We start from the raw sequence: 20,773 nt of genomic DNA, 5'->3' as shown, positions 1-20,773 counted from the left end.
CATTCAAATGGCGGGTATTTTGAATTTCTTCTTGAAATACTTACTGCTACTGAGGATTGAATTGCCTGATAAAATGTTACAAGATAATGGAGGTTTCAAGTTGCATCAGGTGAAATAAAAACTTTTGATGGTTTAATCCTGACCATATAAACATGTTTTTAAGTTTCAATGAGATGCTTTACAGAGTATTTTAAGTTTTAAGGTTATAATTGCAAGAGATTAGGCGATAAATTGATCATGATCATACGATTTAAAATCAGTGAAGAGGGAAGCTCATTTTTGCATCCCAATTTTTAGAATCCCAAGTCAAGTGGGAGCCATACAGTGGGAGTCATTGAGTGCATTTAGAGGGAAATATTGGGGGGAATAAATGAACCGAGAAAAAGTTGTTTGAAATAAGAAGGCAGTTATTTCAACATTTTTTAGTTTATTGCTGTAAAAAACCAAAATGTGTACATACAATAACAGAACGCATTTATTTTTGTATATTATCTCCAAAAATAAAAATAAAAAACATTGAAAAGAAAGTCATGCAAACAAGTGATGCTGCTTCACAGGAAAAAGGAATAATTAGTACCGATATCAATGAGAGTAATTAGGAAAAACAGGGGGCAGTAAGTATTTAAAATATGATTCATCATAAATTAATTAAATCAACATTCCTTATCGGTTCATTCCAAATAAAATAAAAAATAGAAACTGAAAATTGTTATAACGACCGCAATATCGCTACAAAACTACTATCAATGGAGAGTGCTCATTGTAGAACAGCACATTTCAGTTTTTTCAAAGATAATTTTTCAAGGGATGGGACAACAGGTCACTTAAAAAAATAAACGTCTGTTTGCGAAGAAAGAAATAATAATTGAGGTGGCTCGATTTTTCCAAATTGTAAAGTGTATTTTTTGACAAAGAGTATTCTATAACTGGCATTTCATGAATTTAAAGTGAAGGGAAGTCGAATTTCAGATGCTTTTGAAAAATTTTCGAAAATGACATTGACCATTAAAAGTACGATTTCCATTCAGACTCTAGAAATTTTCAAAAAGTTTAGAAAAGAAAATTGCTGCCAATCTGTCTAAGTGCTGGCATACAGGGAAAACAGTGAGGGGAAATGGTTTTTACCTTAGTCTATCCGCCACTTCAAGCCTGCCTTGCTCTGAAAGTGAAAGGAATAGGTTTCAAGTTAGAGCATATAGATCGTGAAACTCCCAAATTACGTACTTGGATTTGTAAAGTTGCAGACTTCCTGTCATACTTTATTTTTTAAATAGAATACTACTCAACATCAATTCTAGCAAACTCCCTTGACTTTTCTTTTCTGAAAATTTTGAAAGAGCTTCAAGGAAAGGTATTGATTTGTTCATCTTTGAAAAATTAAAATAGACATAGAGAGTTATGAACATCGCAAACAAGGTACATTATTTGGGGCTTTCACCGTCGATATTTCAAAGTAGCAGCACGGATTCTCTCTGACCAATTTTTTCCCCCTTGTTTTTTTTTAAGTTTTGTTACGGTTAGAATTTTCTGTAATACTTAAGTAGCCAACTAACTGTGACCTCAGCGTCAAAATTCAGGCCAACCTCTGCATGGATAAGAACAAGTCATAACTGAACGAAAATATGGGGTCGGAAAAAAATAACACAGCATTTACGCAAGTTCCATTTCGTCAGCCTGAACAGTGAGGAGATCATCATATTGAACTGGTGAAGATCGCAATAGAGTGGAAGTTAAAGGTGGTGTCTCATCATTTGCTGGAGATGGTGGAGGATTGAGACTTTCCATGACCGGAGAAGGAGGAGGGCTTGGAACATCTCTTTCTTCATGCGACAAATGCTTCAGAGATAAATCAGCTTTCAAAAGATTAGGCAACTCTTTGTGGAGATTGTCTGAAAAGGCAGAAATATAATGATGATTCACAACTAATACATGTAGATGTACATTTTGAAAACGCAGAGTTAAGGTTGATCACAAAGTGATTGCCTAAAAAGAACTTCACTAAGTGAAAAAAACAGTAAAAAAACGCTGGGAATCAAATGTATAATATCAGTAAAAGAAACAAAAACACAATGGACAAGATAGAGAGAGGATCATTCTATGTTCTTTTACTTTATGTTTATAGAAATTTCTGATTTCTGGATTTTATTCATTCCATCCCCTGATATTTTCCTCATCTTTCCTGATTTCCGAAAAAATATTCTTCGATAAAAACCAAGGCTTTCCACTAATTTGCTGTGGGATTCTGGTTGAAAGCAAGATTTTCACCTAAAAGTTTGCAGAAAAATTTAACATTTTCATTTTCTGCCTACTTCATTAAAGCCCAGTTCATACAGGTCACTTATACAGTGAAACCTCGCTAAGTCGGTTTTCATCGGGACCGAGGAAATTTACCGAGTTAAGCGGGTTACCGACTTACGCGGACTGCCACTTTTCCTGCCGCGCTTTTTCAAATTTCGCGCCCTAAATTGGACAAACGCAAACGTGCGTGTAGAGTGACTTGTAGGAGTGTTTAGGAGAGCCATTTGATCGAAGAGAATGGTACTAAAGAGTAAAATTTCATGAGATGCACTTGAAATTGCGTGTTGTAAGTGTCAGGGCATCATGAAGTCATCGGGTTAATCGTATGTTGGGGTGCCGCGGCACCCCATTGCGTATCACCCCCCGCGCACCCCACGCGGCATGCCGCGCGGTGATGCGCCGCGGCCACCCGCTATGGCGGGTCGTTGAACTGAAAATGCAACGTATCAATACTCGCTAAAATCTCCGAAAAACTCTGCGGAAGATTCCTGGGGGGAGCGGGGAAGGGCAATGCAAGATGGTAGGGGGAGAGGGGCCGGTGCCGACTTGACCTGTCAACTCATCGATGCGTGAAATTGCTTAATTATGCATGCGTGTTTTCACACGCGCGATAAGATAACACGCGGTATCAGATATCCTATTCTCTACTGTTCTCATCTTTCGTGTCGTTATCGAGTGTTTTTGATTCCTTATCTCTCTATTTCCGATGTCGTTTCTCGCACTGCGCTGCGCTTTCTCGGAGATTCGCTCACCCTTCGTGGCGTAACTTGACCCGACCCGCACCGCACCGCGCACGGAAACACTACCTACGCTTGATCACGGGTGACGATCGAAGAAAAACAGGTCGAGATGGAAAAATTTCACCGAGTTAAGCGGGTTCAGAATCTGACCAAACCGAGATACCGAGACTTATTTAGCATTGTGTTATATGGGTGATAAACGGGACCGGGCGATTCTACCGACTAAAGCGGGTTACCGGCTTATCCGGAAACCGACTTAGCGAGGTTTTACTGTAATAAAAATAGTTTGATCTTAGAACCGGACACAAAATAAAAATATGATTTTTGGCACCAGTACCCTGACAAATTCCCAAATTTTCCTGGATATATTTCATTCCCTGATAAAGCCTAGTATTTTCTGGTTTTGTCAAGTCCTGGACTCTACGTTTGATTAAATATCACAACTTTAAAGGGGATAAGATCATGAGAAAAGAATTTAAACATCAAAGCTTCTCATACTTTCATGATTTGCCACCATCCTGAAATTTTAGCCATAACAAGTAAATTTCGATGGTCAAAGAGCAAAATCGGGTACTTCAGTTTGCGACATTGCAGACTTTTTTTTAACATTAAGAACTATAAAATGTGAAGTACCATTCTTTATTTTTTATTTTCTAACAATAGAATAAAACAAAATGAAATAAGCTATTTACTGACCATTTAATTTCTGTTGATCAATTTTCGCTTGGTCCTCACATTTTTTGTCAACAGCTTTCCTATTTTGCACTTTCAGTTTCTTCCTCTTTCTCGATTGATGACATCTATCATCAGAGAACAAAATTTTGTTTTCCTCTGGTGAGCAAGATAATTTCACCAAAAAGAAATACACACCCCCTGGAGTTCTGCGTCGCGTTTGATTCTATAGGAAAAAACAGAATTAATTAAATACCAAAAAAAAAAGAGAGAGGCAAAGGAGTAACTCAAAATCAAATAAAATACTGGAACAGCCAATCAATGTAACACACAACTTTAGGAGAGGGAAAATAACAATTACTCACAGAGAAAATACCGAAGAAGGCAGGAGGAGACTCTGCCAAAACAATTAAAGTTTTAAAAAGGTAAAGGAAATTTCAGTTTTATTAATAATTGAGACGGTTGAAGTATTTTAATTCATATTCTCTTTGTTTTATATGGTTAACATCTCAGTATGTCTCATCAAAAATAAATGCTTGGCATCTCTTCAGAAATAGTTGTAATAACTTTTCGTAATTGTTGGCTCAAAACCCTAATGGGCCTCTATCACCTAACATTTTTTGTTTACTTCATTGACACTTCTGTTTGCATTAGAAGCAAAATTAATCAAGAGTGGCGGTAGCTACCCCCGGTCGAGAAAAATGACGTCCTACTAAAGTCCTGATATCTTAGACACACGTAACTCCCTTAATCTGAAATATTATACCTACAAATACTTTCAGGTTTTTGATGTGAGAAGTATCGCTCTATTCGTTAATCAATCAACCCTGATAACAACTAAGAGGGTAATCTATTTTGCTTGTAAAAAATATTCCATTTTCAAAAAATTTGATACCAGTCCTCTTACAGCAACAGTTACTTCTGATCATTAAAAGTAACCTAAGGGTTAGACATTTCGTCTATGGCTGAAGTTTCAGTTAGTTATCTCGAAACAAATTAGGTTACGGGCAATAGGAGACACTTTCCTTTTTTAGTAAAAAATTAAGAGTCATACATTCAAAAAAATTCGAACACTATGGGCTTAAGAGTGAATATAATGGTGCCCACCTGCATCCTCTGTAAGCAGTAGAGAATAGATGGGTTTCAGAGTACCCTCTCAACTCAGGGGACTCTAATTTAGATATTTAAAAATCTGTAAAGAATAAATTGTAGCTGCCCAATTCTGCCGTAACTAGCAATGATGAGCTTCTTTTTTTTCTGCAAACACATCATGGAACCAGATTTTAGAGGTTCAATTCTTTGTTTAATGCCACAAAATGTGTTTACATAAAATATCACAAATGAATCCAAATTCTTTGAGACTTACTTTAATCTGCATGCCACCTTCTTCTTCAATATTTTGCGTTTCATGAAAAAATTTGATTGCTCTTTCTTTGCCTATGACATTTACTACCTTTCCTGCATAAGAAAAATAAACAAAATCGTCATTACTACTAACAAAGGTGTGATTGCGTTAAGAGTCTTTTTTAGCCTCCCTTGGATTTGGCTTGAAGTTTTGTATTTTAAACTACTATTCCTAGGAAGATTCTATGATAAGTATTTTGCAAATCAGAGGGTACACATGTGTGCAGCAGCGTTTCACAACTAAAGTTTTAGCAATGAGAAATAATTATCTTCGACAACTTTTTCGACTTTCAAAACTCTTACAAAGGACTAACTGTCTATAAATTTTTAAGTACCTTTCACGTGAACTTTAGGATAGCCTCCTCTGGATTTAGAGAGAAGGCATTGTTGCCATTTCCATCGATTTTTGTGAGTTCTTTTATTAGTTTTACCTATGTTGATCTTATTTTGAACAGAAAAGCATGTACAGTTGTTAAAAGAGGATAAAAAAGTAAAGTGTGATAAGTTGTTTAAACTTTTTTTTACTCCACAGACTCTCTTGGAAAAATTGTTTTCAAGTGCTAAAAATCTGTTAAATCAGTTCAACAAATATTTAACAAAGTTGGATATGTCACAGGCAATTAGTAAATTTAGGCGTTTGGTCAAATGCCTCAGCAAATGATCAAATATTCTCATCCAGATTGAGATTCTGATATTTCTGCTGATTTTGGATACAATAATAATTCCTCAGCATTGATAGGAATTAGTTTCAAAATTGCATCATTCTAGGATTGCTACAATGATTCATAATCTGAAGTGAATGGCCAATAGATGCAGCAATTTTGATAATACTGGTTTTCAAAATTTTGCTGATGGTTAAAAAATAAAACTAGTGTTTTGAAGAGGAAAATGCAATAATAGTTGGACTTCATTTAGCATTCAGGAACTACAATTACCGGCTCAGTTTAGAAACAACGTACGTACCATTAGTTTGCCTATACACTTATGTGCTTTTTCGGATGATGAGGTTCCTAATTGCAAAATATAATCCAGTTCATAAATTAAAAAAAATTTACCTCCAAAACATTTAAAATTAGAAAGCTCTTTGTATCAACATACGAAACTTCGATTACACTTGCAAAATTTGCCTATCTGTCTAGTCATTTGATAAAATGCTTGATTTTACTATTTGCCTGCAATGGATACATGTATTTATTTGAACTGTTCCCAACTTCCATCCATCCGTACAGCAAATAAAGATAGTATTTTTCCTTCAGAGAATACACTAAAAATAGCAGTTGCACCTGAATTTGTTAAATGCAATAGCAGAGCTTGAAATTGTATTTAGTAGCTTTTATCATATTGTAATATTCCACAGACAACAGCTTTGATCACAGAGAATAGGAATTACGCAGCAATACTTACGAACAAGTTCATCTTTGGTTTCAAACAATTTATTAGCTAGGTCTTGGGCGAGGTCCTCCTCTGAATCATTGGCTGTTTTAGCCAAATCAGGCAGGTACCTAGGTACTATATTTAAGTCTTCATCCTCATAGTAGTTCCCTCTTCTGGACAGGTCCTTCTTCCGCTTTATTGCTTTCCTTTTCCTTTCGTTATTCGGTACTGTTTCCAACAATTCTGAAGCAATTATCCTGAAATCCAAGAAAACAAGCGAGATGGTGAATGAGAAATAAAACTTGGTGCAAAGAATTCTTACGATGTTAAATTTTTAAAGTGGTGAGGCAGACTTCAGTGAACATAGAGCTTTAAAGCTCAACGATTGATTTTTATTCCATGAAAATTGATAGCCGAGCTGTGATTGCTCATGGCAAAATAAAGCTGCTGACTAGATATTAGGTATTAAAGATACGGGCTCTACTGACAGAGCAATTAGATTAAAGTGTGCTGCATAGAATGTCAAATTCGTATCAGAACGATTTTGTTTTGTTTTTGGGGAGTTGAAGCACTTTGGAAAACTGTGTGAATTTCAAGCCAGCGGCTACTTTTCACCTTCTTGCAAGGTTGCAGAGTTCTGAACAAGGAGTTAATTTTCAGTGAGGACATCTTAATTATCACTTTATACTTCAAGCTCCTTGAAAATAAGGAGAGTTGGAAGCTCTTTAAAAGTTCTTGTATACTTGAAAGAAATTTTTCTGCATCTGTCCAGAAATTCAGATTAGGAATCCAGTTCAGACTAAAATTTATTTGGATTTCTATGACTATGAAGTATTCTAAGTTTGGGGAATTTCATAACGTAAGTGATAAAATGATTTTTACTGAAAAGCAAAGGAGGCTAAGGATAGGGAGAAAAAATCCATCTCAGAAAGTCAATCCTTCTTTTTAAAAAAACTGATTCACCTCTACGTTCAGCATCGAAAAACTGATTTACTTGAGAATCAATTCCCTTAGTCTTAAAACTGAAGGATGGAAATCTCCAAAATTACAGATTGCTAATTGTAAGAGCTAATTCTTTCAAAATTAGGTAGGTAGGAAACAATTTGAAAAAAATATATTTAGTCATTTCCTGGAAAAACAATTCTAATTTTAAGGGACCTCAAAAATTGATACAATTTTTCTGATTGTTAATGCCAAAAAACCTGCATGTTAAAAAAAGCATATTAAATCCTCATCCCTAAAGGTGACTGGACATACCTATTTGTGTACAACTCACCTCAGATTTTCCTCAGTTTTTTCAACGTCCGATTCCTCGTTCGGAAAATCTTCTGTGGACTGCGCTTCTGAACTTACAAAGTAGGACTCGACAGCACGGCTGCGATCGACATTTTGAACATCACACTTGTTGAACTCTTCTAAAACGGCCTGTTCCTGGAGACTGGTTGACCAGATGTCATACTTTTTCCTCGGCCTGCTTGGAGCCGCATGACCATTTTGTGCATCCATGCGGCGGGGCTGGGGAGCTGGTCTGGGTCTTTTCAGGGGTAAATCACAATCGCTGTCATCTGAACTTTTACGCATGAGATTTATCTTGTCGTCATCATCATCATCATCCTCTATCTCCCCGTCGCTCAATTCTCTGGGCGCTGAACTTATCGTGCCTACGTCATGTGAGGGACGTGGGAGGGGTGTGTATTCTGGACAGGTCTAAAAGACAAAGATAAGAATTCGTCAGAGAAGGTACAGCTTTACTTGATATGAAATAACTCTAATGAGATACTGATTCTAGGAATTCCAGATGGCTGAATTGAAAAACTGAGATAGAGTGGCATTAACGAAGTATTTTGAAAATAGTTGCAGGATGTCCTGAATGTGTCGGCATTGAGCAGATATAACTTTTGTCAATCTGCAGCCATCTAAATACTAAGGATTACTCTACTGATATGTGACAAGGACATCATTCAGCCTTAGTGATTGTGGGCTGGTTGATCCTTGCATATCCCCTCGGACCAATCATTCACTTTACACTGATTTTCCGGCCAGTAACAATAAAAAGGTAGAGCCATGCCAAATAAGTTTACGCACTTCTAGACTGCAACAGAAGATCGTCTGACATCACTTTAAAATGTAGGGCAAATGAAAGAATCAAGATAGCATATCTTCTGTCGCAGTCTCTAGGTGCATAACTTGTTCAGCATGGACTCTGCATAGTTGAAGGAAACCACCGCTCACGCCATCCATAAAAGCCATACCAGCTTGATGAGCCTGGTCAACCTTACTTACATTGTTGAGGAGATCAAGAAAAATTCCTGTGATTGGAATGCTTCGGTACAATACCAAAAGCCACAAGGGATGAAAAAGGGTAGCCCTCTTTGATCCTGATAAAAAAAAAAATTTAGCGCATACTCAGGAGAGGATTCAAGTATAAAAAAAAACATGATACTCACACTTAAAGCTTCAAGTTCCGACTTTCCACAATTCATTTTAATACTGAAGATGGTGCAAATCCATTTAAAGAGTGAAATCCGGTGGAAGTATGTACTTCCTAAAATCGTTGAGAAGCGATTTAGGATTTAAGACGGAATAACCTCAAAACCTCTTATCATTAGACTGAAAACCACAGTAATCACCTATCACTCTGATTGGCCACGAAGGGAGTGGGAAAACCAATCGGTGGAGTTCCCGGCGCGGGCATCATCATTCAAATTATTGGCGGGAAAAATACGTTGCGTCGATATGCCGATACGTGACAGATTAGATATACATGAGAGAGAGGAAAAAAAAAACGATCGCAAGGAAAGTTGATTAGACCACCATAGACTTAAAAAACACTCGAACCCCATAATTTTTTACTCTGCAAGGTATGTGGGATCAGGAGTTGCATCCAAGAAAAAAAGGAAAAAAGAAATAGGTAAGTTGGTTAAAGTAAAAAATTTAGGGGGATTAAAGATAGGTTTACTTCCAATTTTGAAAAATATAAAAAATTGACTAAAACAGAAAAAACGAATTTACTCGAAGCTATTCAATGAGAATCATTTCATATTAATTGTGTCCCTCAAAAAAAATTCTAAAATTATTGAAGTTTTGGGATCATAATGGAAATAATCATTTTGGGATTTAGGTGCTTATGTTGTCGAAAGAAAGCTGAGATCAAATAGGAAAAATTCCCTCATCTTCTGGACAGGGCCGGATTAAGGGGGTGGCCACGTGGGCCGTAGCCCATGGCGGCAAATTTAGGGGGCGACAAATTTTGCAATTTTTTTAAATGTAGGTATACAAAAAATCGGATTCAGAAAAAAAAATTATCAATGAGCAAAGGGGACAAAATCTCTCTTTCCTGAGAGTAAAGTAATTTCTAATTTTGTCGTTTTTCGGTGATTCAATAGACAGAATCTTTAATTAGTCGAGCTAAGAGAGGAACTAAACACGCAATTTGGCCTGGAGCTTAGCGCAGAGAGGAATGATGACGAAGACTTGAGATGAAAAGGACAACCCCTCGGCGCGCGGCAGTCGGCATGTAACACATATTAGCGCCTACAAGACTGCATGAATACTTCACGCATTGCGCCAAACACAGCAGTGCGGTCAGGAGCGAGCGCAGCGGTTGGCGTGAAACGCATAGCGCCTACAAGACTGCAGGAATACTTCACGCATTGCGCCAAAGAGTGCGATCAGCGCGGCGCAGCGGCGGAAGTTAAAATTATTATACCACATTCATGTTTCTTCTTTCATAATTTTTTGGTTCATTCTTATAAATGGAGGACCTTGTCCACACAGAAATAGGTTTACGGAATTTAACTTTCGCGCGAAGTTCCGTGAAATTTTGCTAGTAGTGTTGACAGGGCTTTCGCAAAAAATGTATCCAACACGAGTAGGTAAACGCGTCTTATGTACCCCTCCCTGTCCGGCACGTTCACTTGATGGTTTTTATTGATGTTTCAAAACGAATGAGAAGGGGGCGGCAAAATACAGGCGGCCCATGGGCGGCAAATAGGTAAATCCGGCCCTGCTTCTGGAAACCGCGTAATGATACTGGCTTTTAATATTCTTTGGTCTTACACTGAAAAAAAATTCTCGGCGTTTTTACAACGGTCCGTTGGTACCTTTACCATCTCACTTTTTTTTTTACCAATTATTGGTAATTTTACAGAGACAGACTGGTAAGCTTACCTAAAAACCGGTATTTTTACTGTTTTTTTTCAGGAAGGAATACCACTTTCATTGGTAATCGATTCCCGGTAACTTTGCCATTTTATCTCGGTAATTCTACCACAGTCGATAAAAAATATGGGCTTTTTTACCAAGGTCCAGTAAAATTACCGAGAAAGTTCAATAATTTTACCGAGATTTCTCGATAAAATTACCAATTCCATAAATGGTACCTCCTGATTGAATTGATGAAAGATTATTTGAATGAAAGATTTTTGATTTGTGGTGATCTCAGGGTGCCCGTCTATTCGGGGTGTCCCCAGGGCGGGATACTCTCACCACTGCTTTGGAACTTGGTATATGAGCACGTAATACGAAACAGGGAATCTCCTAATGTTGAAAAGATCGCATATGCTGATGATCTGTTAGTTATATTCTTCACTGTAAATGCTAGAACCTTAAAAATCGACACGGAATATGTCTCGAACAATATCAAAAATAGACTAGAAGAAAAATCCCTTGAACTGGAATGCTCCAAATCAGAGGGCATAGTCATCTCTGGTAAAAGGAAAGATCAAACAGCAGAAATTGTAATAGGAGGAGAAATAATTGAGACAAAAAAGAATATGAGATATTTAGGTATTCAACTTAGTAAAAATCTATCTATGACAAAACACTTGGAAATTGTATGCGAGCGGGCCTCTAAGGTCGGCTTCGGATTTAGGAGTCTCCTACCAAACCTTCATGGACCATCATTTCAGAAAAGAAAACTACTGATAAACGCCATCATGTCCATAATCTTTTACGCGGTCTCAGTCTGGCAATCCGCGATAGACCTTGAATCCAACGTGGCATTATTAACAAAAACCTTAAGACCATTCAGGAGATCCCTTGTTTCGGGATATGTTACGTGCTCTAATACCGGTCTGGAGATTCTCTCTGGAATCCTTCCAGCTAAACTACTGGTAGAGGAGAGAGTTAGGAAATTCAGGAAAGAGGATCCCGTGTCTATAAAGTCTCACTTGTCGATAGATGGGAATCGTCTTGGTTTAATGCAGAGAATAGAGATAACTGGATGAAGAAATTAATTACTAGAGATACTTTTAAAGATTTTATTTTCAGACAACATGGGCAAATTAATTTCTATTTGACCCAATTTTTCACGGGGCATGGCTCTTTCGGGAGCTATCTCCATAGATTCCACCTGAGGGAGTCTCCGGACTGTCCGTTCTGCGGGGCGGCTGATACACCGGAACACACCTTTTTTATTTGCTCTAAATTTGAGAAAGAAAGACTTCGATGCAGAGGCTTACCTGAAACAAAGTTTAAATAGAGGAAATATAGTTGAGATCATGCTTGATAACAAAGATAAATGGATTATAATAGAAAAAATGATTACAACTATCTTAAAGATCAAAAATTCAGAATTTAACAGACCCAAACCCACTTCCACCGATGAAATGCCAGAGGGCGGTTCCGGTGTGTCAGCAAAAGGCTGACAACAAGTTTCCGACCTGCCGTTCAGTGTTTCACCAATTATAAGTCAATTTCAAATTTGATCATTTCTTCCCAAAAGACACTTTTATTCTTTATTTGTTCTTTATACTCTCTGTCTATTTATCTTATAAGATATTTACTAATTGAGAAATGGAAATGAACTGTACTAACATTGTAATAGAACTTGTTAAATAAAAAAAAAAAAAATAAAAAAAAAAAAAAAAAAAAAAAAAAAAAAATAAATGGTACCTAATTTTATCAAGAAAAAACTGGGATCAAATAGAACCCTGAATTCTTGGTAATTTTACCCTTTTCTTAGTAAATACACCGAGATTTTTTTTTCAGTGTATCACCTGATCCTAAAGCTGTAACACACGCTTGCTGAACTTTGGCCACGACCAAAGCTTTTTCAGCTCCCATAACATAATCAGGTATTGATTATTTTAATCGCATTAAATTGCTTATAATAGTAGTCCCCGGACTGCTTTCCCTTCAAAACTCGAGTAGACAATGTGAGTAGGAGCAGTAATAAATTGCTTGCTGAAGTGTTTCCACCATTTCAACCGTGAATCACTTATTGAATGCTTAAGGCAGCGACCCGCGATCTGACCAATTCGCCTTCAAAACTGGAGAGGGCAATTTGAGCGGCTTTGGAGCAGTAATAGTTGCTCGCTGTAGTTTCACCACGTACAAAACGTTCATGCGGTGAAACTTCCGAACCGTATCTCATGTTGCGACGTTGCGGACTTCCTGTCATACATTATCTCTGAAATAAAAAACTAATCCACGTCAAGTCCTACAGACTTCCATGATTTTTCCTCTCTGAGCGAATACAATTCTGTGAAAACCTCAAAGAATAATGTTGGTTTATTATCCTTCAAAAAAATAAAATGGGACCGGAGATTTTAAAACAGTGCGAAAGAGGATAGGAACGTGTACGGGTGTTTCACCGTCGTCATTCCGTTACCGTATCATTTGCGCAACTATTTCTTTTAACTTTAGTCTCATTTCAGCAAAAAATTTTTCTGCTTAATTTCACTGTTTTTTTTTTTTTTTTTCTGATCACAACTAGGTGAAAACCAGCAAAATTTTGGATGGAAATGGCAATGTCGTCTTTTTTTAAGCTTGAGAAAATGAATTAATGTGGTGAAATTTAAAACCTTTAAATATGGAGAGATACATTTCTTCATCTGGAAAATGACATATTCATGTGAGGGATTCACAAATGGTTACACATCCGTCACTGAACATCGATGAATATTGTTGGAGACTCAAACGCCAGGATAAGAAAAGTGGTCTCTCACTGTAGCGCAGGGCTCCCCGACTACGGTGCAATGAGCCACAGATCCTGGCGCCACGCTCGGATCTCGGCTAAAATTCGGGCTCAACGCCACGGAGTGTGGCGCCACACTCCTGCAAAATCCTCAAATTTCCCTTATGATTAAAACCGCTTAAGTGCTGGTGCAATCTGCCACAAAGTTCAGCTTACAGTTGACTTTCCGCTCATCTTTGACTTTCGTAAAAAACTGCCCAACCAACTTTGATAAACTTTCGAGCGTGCCGCCACACACCAGCGCAAGAAAAAATCCGGGCCGAGCGCCACAACTCACGATTGCATATCGCCTGGATTACGGGCGCGCATCAGGTAGCGAGGCCCACGTCGCGTCGCATCGGACCTGACCCAACCCAACCTAACCTAACCTAACCTAACCTAACCTAACCTAACCTTCGGTGGATTAAGCCCTGTGGCACTGGGCCCGGATTTTTTCATGCGCTACTGTGCGACGCGGGCCTCGCTACCCGATGCGCTCCAGTAATCTAGACACGTGCTTTCCGAGCGTGAGCCCGGGAAAGAACGGCCGTAAACGGGGAGCAGGGCTCATCTTGTTGTGGTCGATACGCTGTTTTGTCGTCTCTCTCTCTCGCACTCATTGGGCAGATGCGGCGCGTCAAAGGAGACCACTCGGCTTTGCCAAGCCGCCCTTGTATCGTCCATCTCTCTCGCACTCATTGATCAGATGCAACATTCCGCGGCTCGTCAAAGGGACACCTGGCGCACACACACACTCGCAAAAATACAGGCTGGGCCTCGTAATTTGGTCCGCGGTGGTAGTGCGCGGGGGAATTCCGTTGCCGGCAAAAGCACCCAAGTGCATTCCGAGCGTGAGCCCGGGAAAGAACGGCCGTAAACGGGGAGCAGGGCTCATCTTGTTGTGGTCGATACGCTGTTTTGTCGTCTCTCTCTCTCGCACTCATTGGGCAGATGCGGCGCGTCAAAGGAGACCACTCGGCTTTGCCAAGCCGCCCTTGTATCGTCCATCTCTCTCGCACTCATTGATCAGATGCAACATTCCGCGGCTCGTCAAAGGGACACCTGGCGCACACACACACTCGCAAAAATACAGGCTGGGCCTCGTAATTTGGTCCGCAGTAGTAGTGCGCGGGGGAATTCCGTTGCCGGCAAAAGCACCCAAGTGCATTCCGAGCGTGAGCCCGGGAAAGAACGGCCGTAAACGGGGAGCAGGGCTCATCTTGTTGTGGTCGATACGCTGTTTTGTCGTCTCTCTCTCTCGCACTCATTGGGCAGATGCGGCGCGTCAAAGGAGACCACTCGGCTTTGCCAAGCCGCCCTTGTATCGTCCATCTCTCTCGCACTCATTGATCAGATGCAACATTCCGCGGCTCGTCAAAGGGACACCTGGCGCACACACACACTCGCAAAAATACAGGCTGGGCCTCGTAATTTGGTCCGCAGTAGTAGTGCGCGGGGGAATTCCGTTGCCGGCAAAAGCACCCAAGTGCATTCCGAGCGTGAGCCCGGGAAAGAACGGCCGTAAACGGGGAGCAGGGCTCATCTTGTTGTGGTCGATACGCTGTTTTGTCGTCTCTCTCTCTCGCACTCATTGGGCAGATGCGGCGCGTCAAAGGAGACCACTCGGCTTTGCCAAGCCGCCCTTGTATCGTCCATCTCTCTCGCACTCATTGATCAGATGCAACATTCCGCGGCTCGTCAAAGGGACACCTGGCCCACACACACACTCGCAAAAATACAGGCTGGGCCTCGTAATTTGGTCCGCAGTGGTAGTGCGCGGGGGAATTCCTTTGCCGGCAAAAGCACCCAAGTGCATTCCGAGCGTGAGCCCGGGAAAGAACGGCCGTAAACGGGGAGCAGGGCTCATCTTGTTGTGGTCGATACGCTGTTTTGTCGTCTCTCTCTCTCGCAACCATTGGGCCGATGCGGCACGTCAAAGGAGACCACTCGGCTTTGCCAAGCCGCCCTTGTATCGTCCATCTCTCTCGCACTCATTGATCAGATGCAACATTCCGCGGCTCGTCAAAGGGACACCTGGCGCACACACACACTCGCAAAAATACAGGCTGGGCCTCGTAATTTGGTCCGCAGTAGTAGTGCGCGGGGGAATTCCGTTGCCGGCAAAAGCACCCAAGTGCATTCCGAGCGTGAGCCCGGGAAAGAACGGCCGTAAACGGGGAGCAGGGCTCATCTTGTTGTGGTCGATACGCTGTTTTGTCGTCTCTCTCTCTCGCACTCATTGGGCAGATGCGGCGCGTCAAAGGAGACCACTCGGCTTTGCCAAGCCGCCCTTGTATCGTCCATCTCTCTCGCACTCATTGATCAGATGCAACATTCCGCGGCTCGTCAAAGGGACACCTGGCGCACACACACACTCGCAAAAATACAGGCTGGGCCTCGTAATTTGGTCCGCGGTGGTAGTGCGCGGGGGGATTCCGTTGCCGGCAAAAGCACCCAAGTGCATTCCGAGCGTGAGCCCGGGAAAGAACGGCCGTAAACGGGGAGCAGGGCTCATCTTGTTGTGGTCGATACGCTGTTTTGTCGTCTCTCTCTCTCGCACTCATTGGGCAGATGCGGCGCGTCAAAGGAGACCACTCGGCTTTGCCAAGCCGCCCTTGTATCGTCCATCTCTCTCGCACTCATTGATCAGATGCAACATTCCGCGGCTCGTCAAAGGGACACCTGGCGCACACACACACTCGCAAAAATACAGGCTGGGCCTCGTAATTTGGTCCGCGGTGGTAGTGCGCGGGGGAATTCCGTTGCCGGCAAAAGCACCCAAGTGCATTCCGAGCGTGAGCCCGGGAAAGAACGGCCGTAAACGGGGAGCAGGGCTCATCTTGTTGTGGTCGATACGCTGTTTTGTCGTCTCTCTCTCTCGCACTCATTGGGCAGATGCGGCACGTCAAAGGAGACCACTCGGCTTTGCCAAGCCGCCCTTGTATCGTCCATCTCTCTCGCACTCATTGATCAGATGCAACATTCCGCGGCTCGTCAAAGGGACACCTGGCGCACACACACACTCGCAAAAATACAGGCTGGGCCTCGTAATTTGGTCCGCGGTGGTAGTGCGCGGGGGAATTCCGTTGCCGGCAAAAGCACCCAAGTGCTTTCCGAGCGTGAGCCCGGGAAAGAACGGCCGTAAACGGGGAGCAGGGCTCATCTTGTTGTGGTCGATACGCTGTTTTGTCGTCTCTCTCTCTCGCACTCATTGGGCAGATGCGGCACGTCAAAGGAGACCACTCGGCTTTGCCAAGCCGCCCTTGTATCGTCCATCTCTCTCGCACTCATTGATCAGATGCAACATTCCGCGGCTCGTCAAAGGGACACCTGGCGCACACACACACTCGCAAAAATACAGGCTGGGCCTAGTAATTTGTTCCGCGGTGGTAGTGCGCGGGTGGATTTCGTTGCCAGCAAAAGCACCCAAAAGCTTTCCGAGCATGAGCCCGGGAAAGAATGGCCATAAACGGGGAGCAGGGCTCATCTTGTTGTGGTCGATACGCTGTTTTGTCGTCGCTCTCTCTCGCACTCATTGGGCTGATGCGGCGCGTCAAAGGAGACCCCTCGGCTTTGCCAAGCCGCCCTTGTATCGTCCATCTCTCTCGCACTCATTGATCAGATGCAACATTCCGCGGCTCGTCAAAGGGACACCTGGCGCACAAACACACTCGCAAAAATACAGGCTGGGCCACGTTATTTGGTCCGCGGTGGTAGTGCGCGGGGGAATTCTGTTGCCGGCAAAAGCACCCAAGTGCTTCCCGAGCGTGAGCCCGGGAAAGAATGGCCATAAGCGGGGAGCAGGGCTCATCTCGTGTGGTCGATACGCTGTTTTGTCGTCTCTCTCTCTCGCACTCATTGGGCAGATGCGGCACGTCAAAGGAGACCACTCGGCTTTGCAAAGTCGCCCGTGTATCTTCCATCTCTCTCGCACTCATTGATCAGATGAAACATTTCGCGGCTCGTCAAAGGGACACCTGGCGCACAAACACACTCGCAAAAATACAGGCTGGGCCTCGTAATTTGGTCCACGGTGGTAGTGCGCGGGTGTAATTCCGTCGCCAGCAAAAGCACCCAAAAGCTTTCCGAGCAAGAGCCCGGGAAAGAACGGCAGTAAACGGGGAGCAGGACTCATCTTGTTGTGGTCGATACGCTGTTTTGTCGTCGCTCTCTCTCGCACTCATTGGGCAGATGCGGCACGTCAAAGGAGACCACTCGGCTTTGCCAAGCCGCCCTTGTATCGTCCATCGGAAAGCACTTGGGAGCCTGCATATTTGCGTGTGTGTGTGTGCGCCAGGTGTCCCTTTAACGAGCCGCGGAATGTTGCATCTGATCAATGAGTGCGAGAGTGATAGACGATACAAGGGCGGCTTGACAAAGCCGAGTGGTCCCCTTTGACGTGCCGCATCTGCCCAATGAGTGAGGAGAGAGAGAGACGACAAAACAGCGTGTCGATAACAACAAGATGAGCCCTGCTCCCCGTTTACGGCCGTTCTTTCCCGGGCTCACGCTCGGAAAGCACTTGGGTGCTTTTGCCGGCAACAGAATTCCCCCGCGCACTACCACTGCGGACCAAATTACGATGCGCAATCAGGGGGGCGGCCCTCGGCCTTGGCTCTTTTGGGTTCAGGGGGCTGGCCCCCGGCTTCGGCTCCGTAGTGATCAGGGCGCTGGCCCCTGCTCTTGCTCGGTAGTGTTCAGGGGATGGTCCCCGGCTTTGGCTCCGTAGTGTTCAGGGGGCTCGCCCCCGTCTTTGGCTTCGTAGTGTTCAGGGGTACCGCCCCCGTCTTTGGCTCCGTAGGGTTCAGGGGGCTGGCCCCCGGCTGTGCCTCCGTAGTGTTCAAGGGACTGGCCCCCAGTTTTATCTCCGTAGTGTTCAGGGGGCTGGCCCCCAGCTTTTGCTCCGTAGTGTTCAGGGGGCTGGCCCCCCGCTTCGGCTCCGCAGTGTTCAGGGAGCTGGCCCCACGCTTCGGCTCCGTAGTGTTCAGAGGGCTCCCCCCTGGATTTCAATCTGTAGTTTTTAGGGGGTTGGCCAATCCTTTGGCTCCTTAGTGTTCAGGGGCCTGGCTCCCGGTTTAGCTCCGTAGTATTCAGGGGGCTGGACCCCGGTTTTGGCTGCGTAGTGTTCAGGGTTCGCGACCCCGTTTTTGGCTCCGTAGTGTTCAGGGGGCTTCCCTCCAGCTTTGGCTCCGTAGTGTTTAGGGGGCTCACCCCCGTCTCTGGCTCCGTAGTGTTCAGGGGGCAGGCCCCCGGCTTTGGCTCCGTAGCGTTCAGGGGCTGGCCCCGGCTTCGGTCCGTAGTGTCAGGGGGGTGGCCCCGGCTTTGGCTCCGTAGTGTTCAGGGGGCTCGCACCCGTCTTTGCCTCCGTAGGGTTCAGGGGGATAACCCCTGGCTTTGGCTCCGTAGTGTCCAGGGGGCTGTCCCCCGGCTGTGGCTCCGTAGTGTTCAGGGGGCTGGCCCCCGGCTTATGGTCCATAGTGTTCAGGGGGCTGGTCCCCGGCTTTGGCGTCGGAGTGTTCAGGGGGATAACCCCTGGCTTTGGCTCCGTAGTGTTCAGGGGGCTGGCTCCCGGCTTTGGCTCCGTAGTGTTCAGGGGGCTGGCCCTCGGCTTTGGCTCCTTAGGGTCCGGGGGCTGGGCTTCGGTTTCGGCTCCTTAAGATTCAGGGAGGAGGCCCGCGGCCTCGTCTAAAGCCGGAGGCCGGTCCCCTGACCACTACGGAGCCAAAGCCGGGGGCCAGCCCCCTGATCACTTTGGAGCCGAAGCCGGGGGCCAGCCCCCTGAACACTACGGAGCTAAACCGGGGGCCAGCCCCCTGAACACTACAGAGCCAAAGCCGGGGGCCAGCCCCCTGACCCCTGGGGAGCCAAGGCCGGGGTCCGCTCCCCTGATTCCTAAGTGACCTATGACGGGGGACAGCCCCCTGAACCCTAAGGAGCCAGAGCCGGGGCCCCCTGAACCCTAAGGAGCCAAAGCCGGGGGCCGCCCCCCTGAACCCTAAGGAGCCAAAGCCGGGGGCCGCTCCCTGACCCTAAGGAGCCAAAGCCGGGGGCCAGCCCCTTGAATTCTAAGGAGCCAGAGCTAGGGGCTGGGCACACTCCTGCAAAATCCGCAAATTTCCCTTATGTTTAAAACCGCTTAAGAGCCGGTGCAACCAGCCACACAGCTCAGCTTACAGTTGACTTTCCGCTCATCTGATCGCTGACTGTAAAGAAAAACTGCCCAACCAACTTTGATTAACTTTCGAGCGTGGCGCCACACATCAGCGCATGAAAAAATCTGGGCCCAGCGCCTTAGTGCCGAGCGCCACAACTCTCGATAGCCTATCGCCTAGATTACGGGCGCGCATCGGGTAGCGAGGCCCGCGTCGCACAGTAGCGCATGAAAAAATTCGGGCCCAGTGCCACAGGGCTTAATCCACCGAAGGTTAGGTTAGGTTAGGTTAGGTTCGGTTAGGTTAGGTTGGGTTGGGTCAGGTCCGATGCGACGCGACGTGGGCCTCGCTACCTGATGCGCGCCCGTAATCCAGGCGATATGCAATCGTGAGTTGTGGCGCTCGGCCCTGTGGCGCGGGGCCCGGATTTTCTCTTGCGCTGGTGTGTGTCGGCACGCTCGAAAGTTTATCAAAGTTGGTTGGGCAGTTTTTTACAAAAGTCAAAGATGAGCGGAAAGTCAACTGTAAGCTGAACTTTGTGGCAGATTGCACCAGCACTTAAGCGATTTTAATCAAAAGTGAAATTTGAGGATTTTGCAGGAGTGTGGCGCCACACTCCGTGGCGTTGAGCCCTAATTTTAGCCGAGATCCGAGCGTGGCGCCAGGATCTGTGGCTCATTGCACCGTAGTCGGGGAGCCCTGCGCTACAGTGAGAGACCACTTTTCTTATCCTGGCGTTTGAGTCTCCAACAATATTCATCGATGTTCAGTGACGGATGTGTAACCATTTGTGAATCCCTCACATGAATATGTCATTTTCTAGATGAAGAAATGTATCTCTCCATATTTAAAGGTTTTAAATTTCACCACATTAATTCATTTTCTCAAGCTTAAAAAAAGACGACATTGCCATTTCCATCCAAAATTTTGCTGGTTTCCGAGCGTGGCGCCAGGATCTTTGGCTCATTGCACCGTAGTCGGCTCCCCTACATTGCCACCTCATTTTTGAAGGCTTTTTTTGAGTTTTCATTTAGAGAACACCAGTGGCATGATAAATTGCCCTCTGTGGTTTGATCACGTTTAAAACATTTATTTCCTATCATTCGCGCAGCAAATTGGCGGTGTAAGTCGTCAATCACGTAACTCGGTTTGCGACGTCGCAGACTTCCTGTCAT

General features: G+C 44.2%; 1 protein-coding gene across 1 annotated transcript; it reads right to left on the bottom strand.

Annotated features, from left to right (window-relative positions):
* Positions 1-407: 407 nt before the first annotated feature.
* On the bottom strand, positions 408-9,096 carry Phax (phosphorylated adaptor for RNA export). Its single transcript, XM_019042860.2, has 6 exons — positions 8,936-9,096; positions 7,765-8,195; positions 6,519-6,745; positions 5,077-5,168; positions 3,735-3,936; positions 408-1,889 (listed from the first exon to the last, which is right to left on the bottom strand). The coding sequence occupies exons 1-6, from the start codon at positions 8,969-8,971 to the stop codon at positions 1,651-1,653; spliced, it is 1,227 nt and encodes a 408-aa protein (XP_018898405.2). The 5' UTR covers positions 8,972-9,096; the 3' UTR covers positions 408-1,650.
* Between the last annotated feature and the right edge of the window lie 11,677 nt (positions 9,097-20,773).

The sequence above is a fragment of the Bemisia tabaci genome, chromosome 6 (assembly GCF_918797505.1).
Source record: "Bemisia tabaci chromosome 6, PGI_BMITA_v3".
In the NCBI taxonomy this organism is placed as follows: Eukaryota; Metazoa; Arthropoda; class Insecta; order Hemiptera; family Aleyrodidae; genus Bemisia; species Bemisia tabaci.
This window is presented reverse-complemented; position numbering and strand designations above follow the sequence as displayed.

Bases quoted from the DNA above. Each gene is read 5' to 3' on its own strand.
- Phax (XM_019042860.2), bottom strand. From the start codon at position 8,971: ATGAATTGTGGAAAGTCGGAACTTGAAGCTTTAAGT. The intron at 5,169-6,518 runs GTAAGTATTGCT...TTTCTTATGCAG, and splicing joins AACCAAAGATGAACTTGTTC to GAAAGGTAGTAAATGTCATA. The intron at 3,937-5,076 runs GTAAGTCTCAAA...TTTTTCCTATAG, and splicing joins AAGGTGGCATGCAGATTAAA to AATCAAACGCGACGCAGAAC.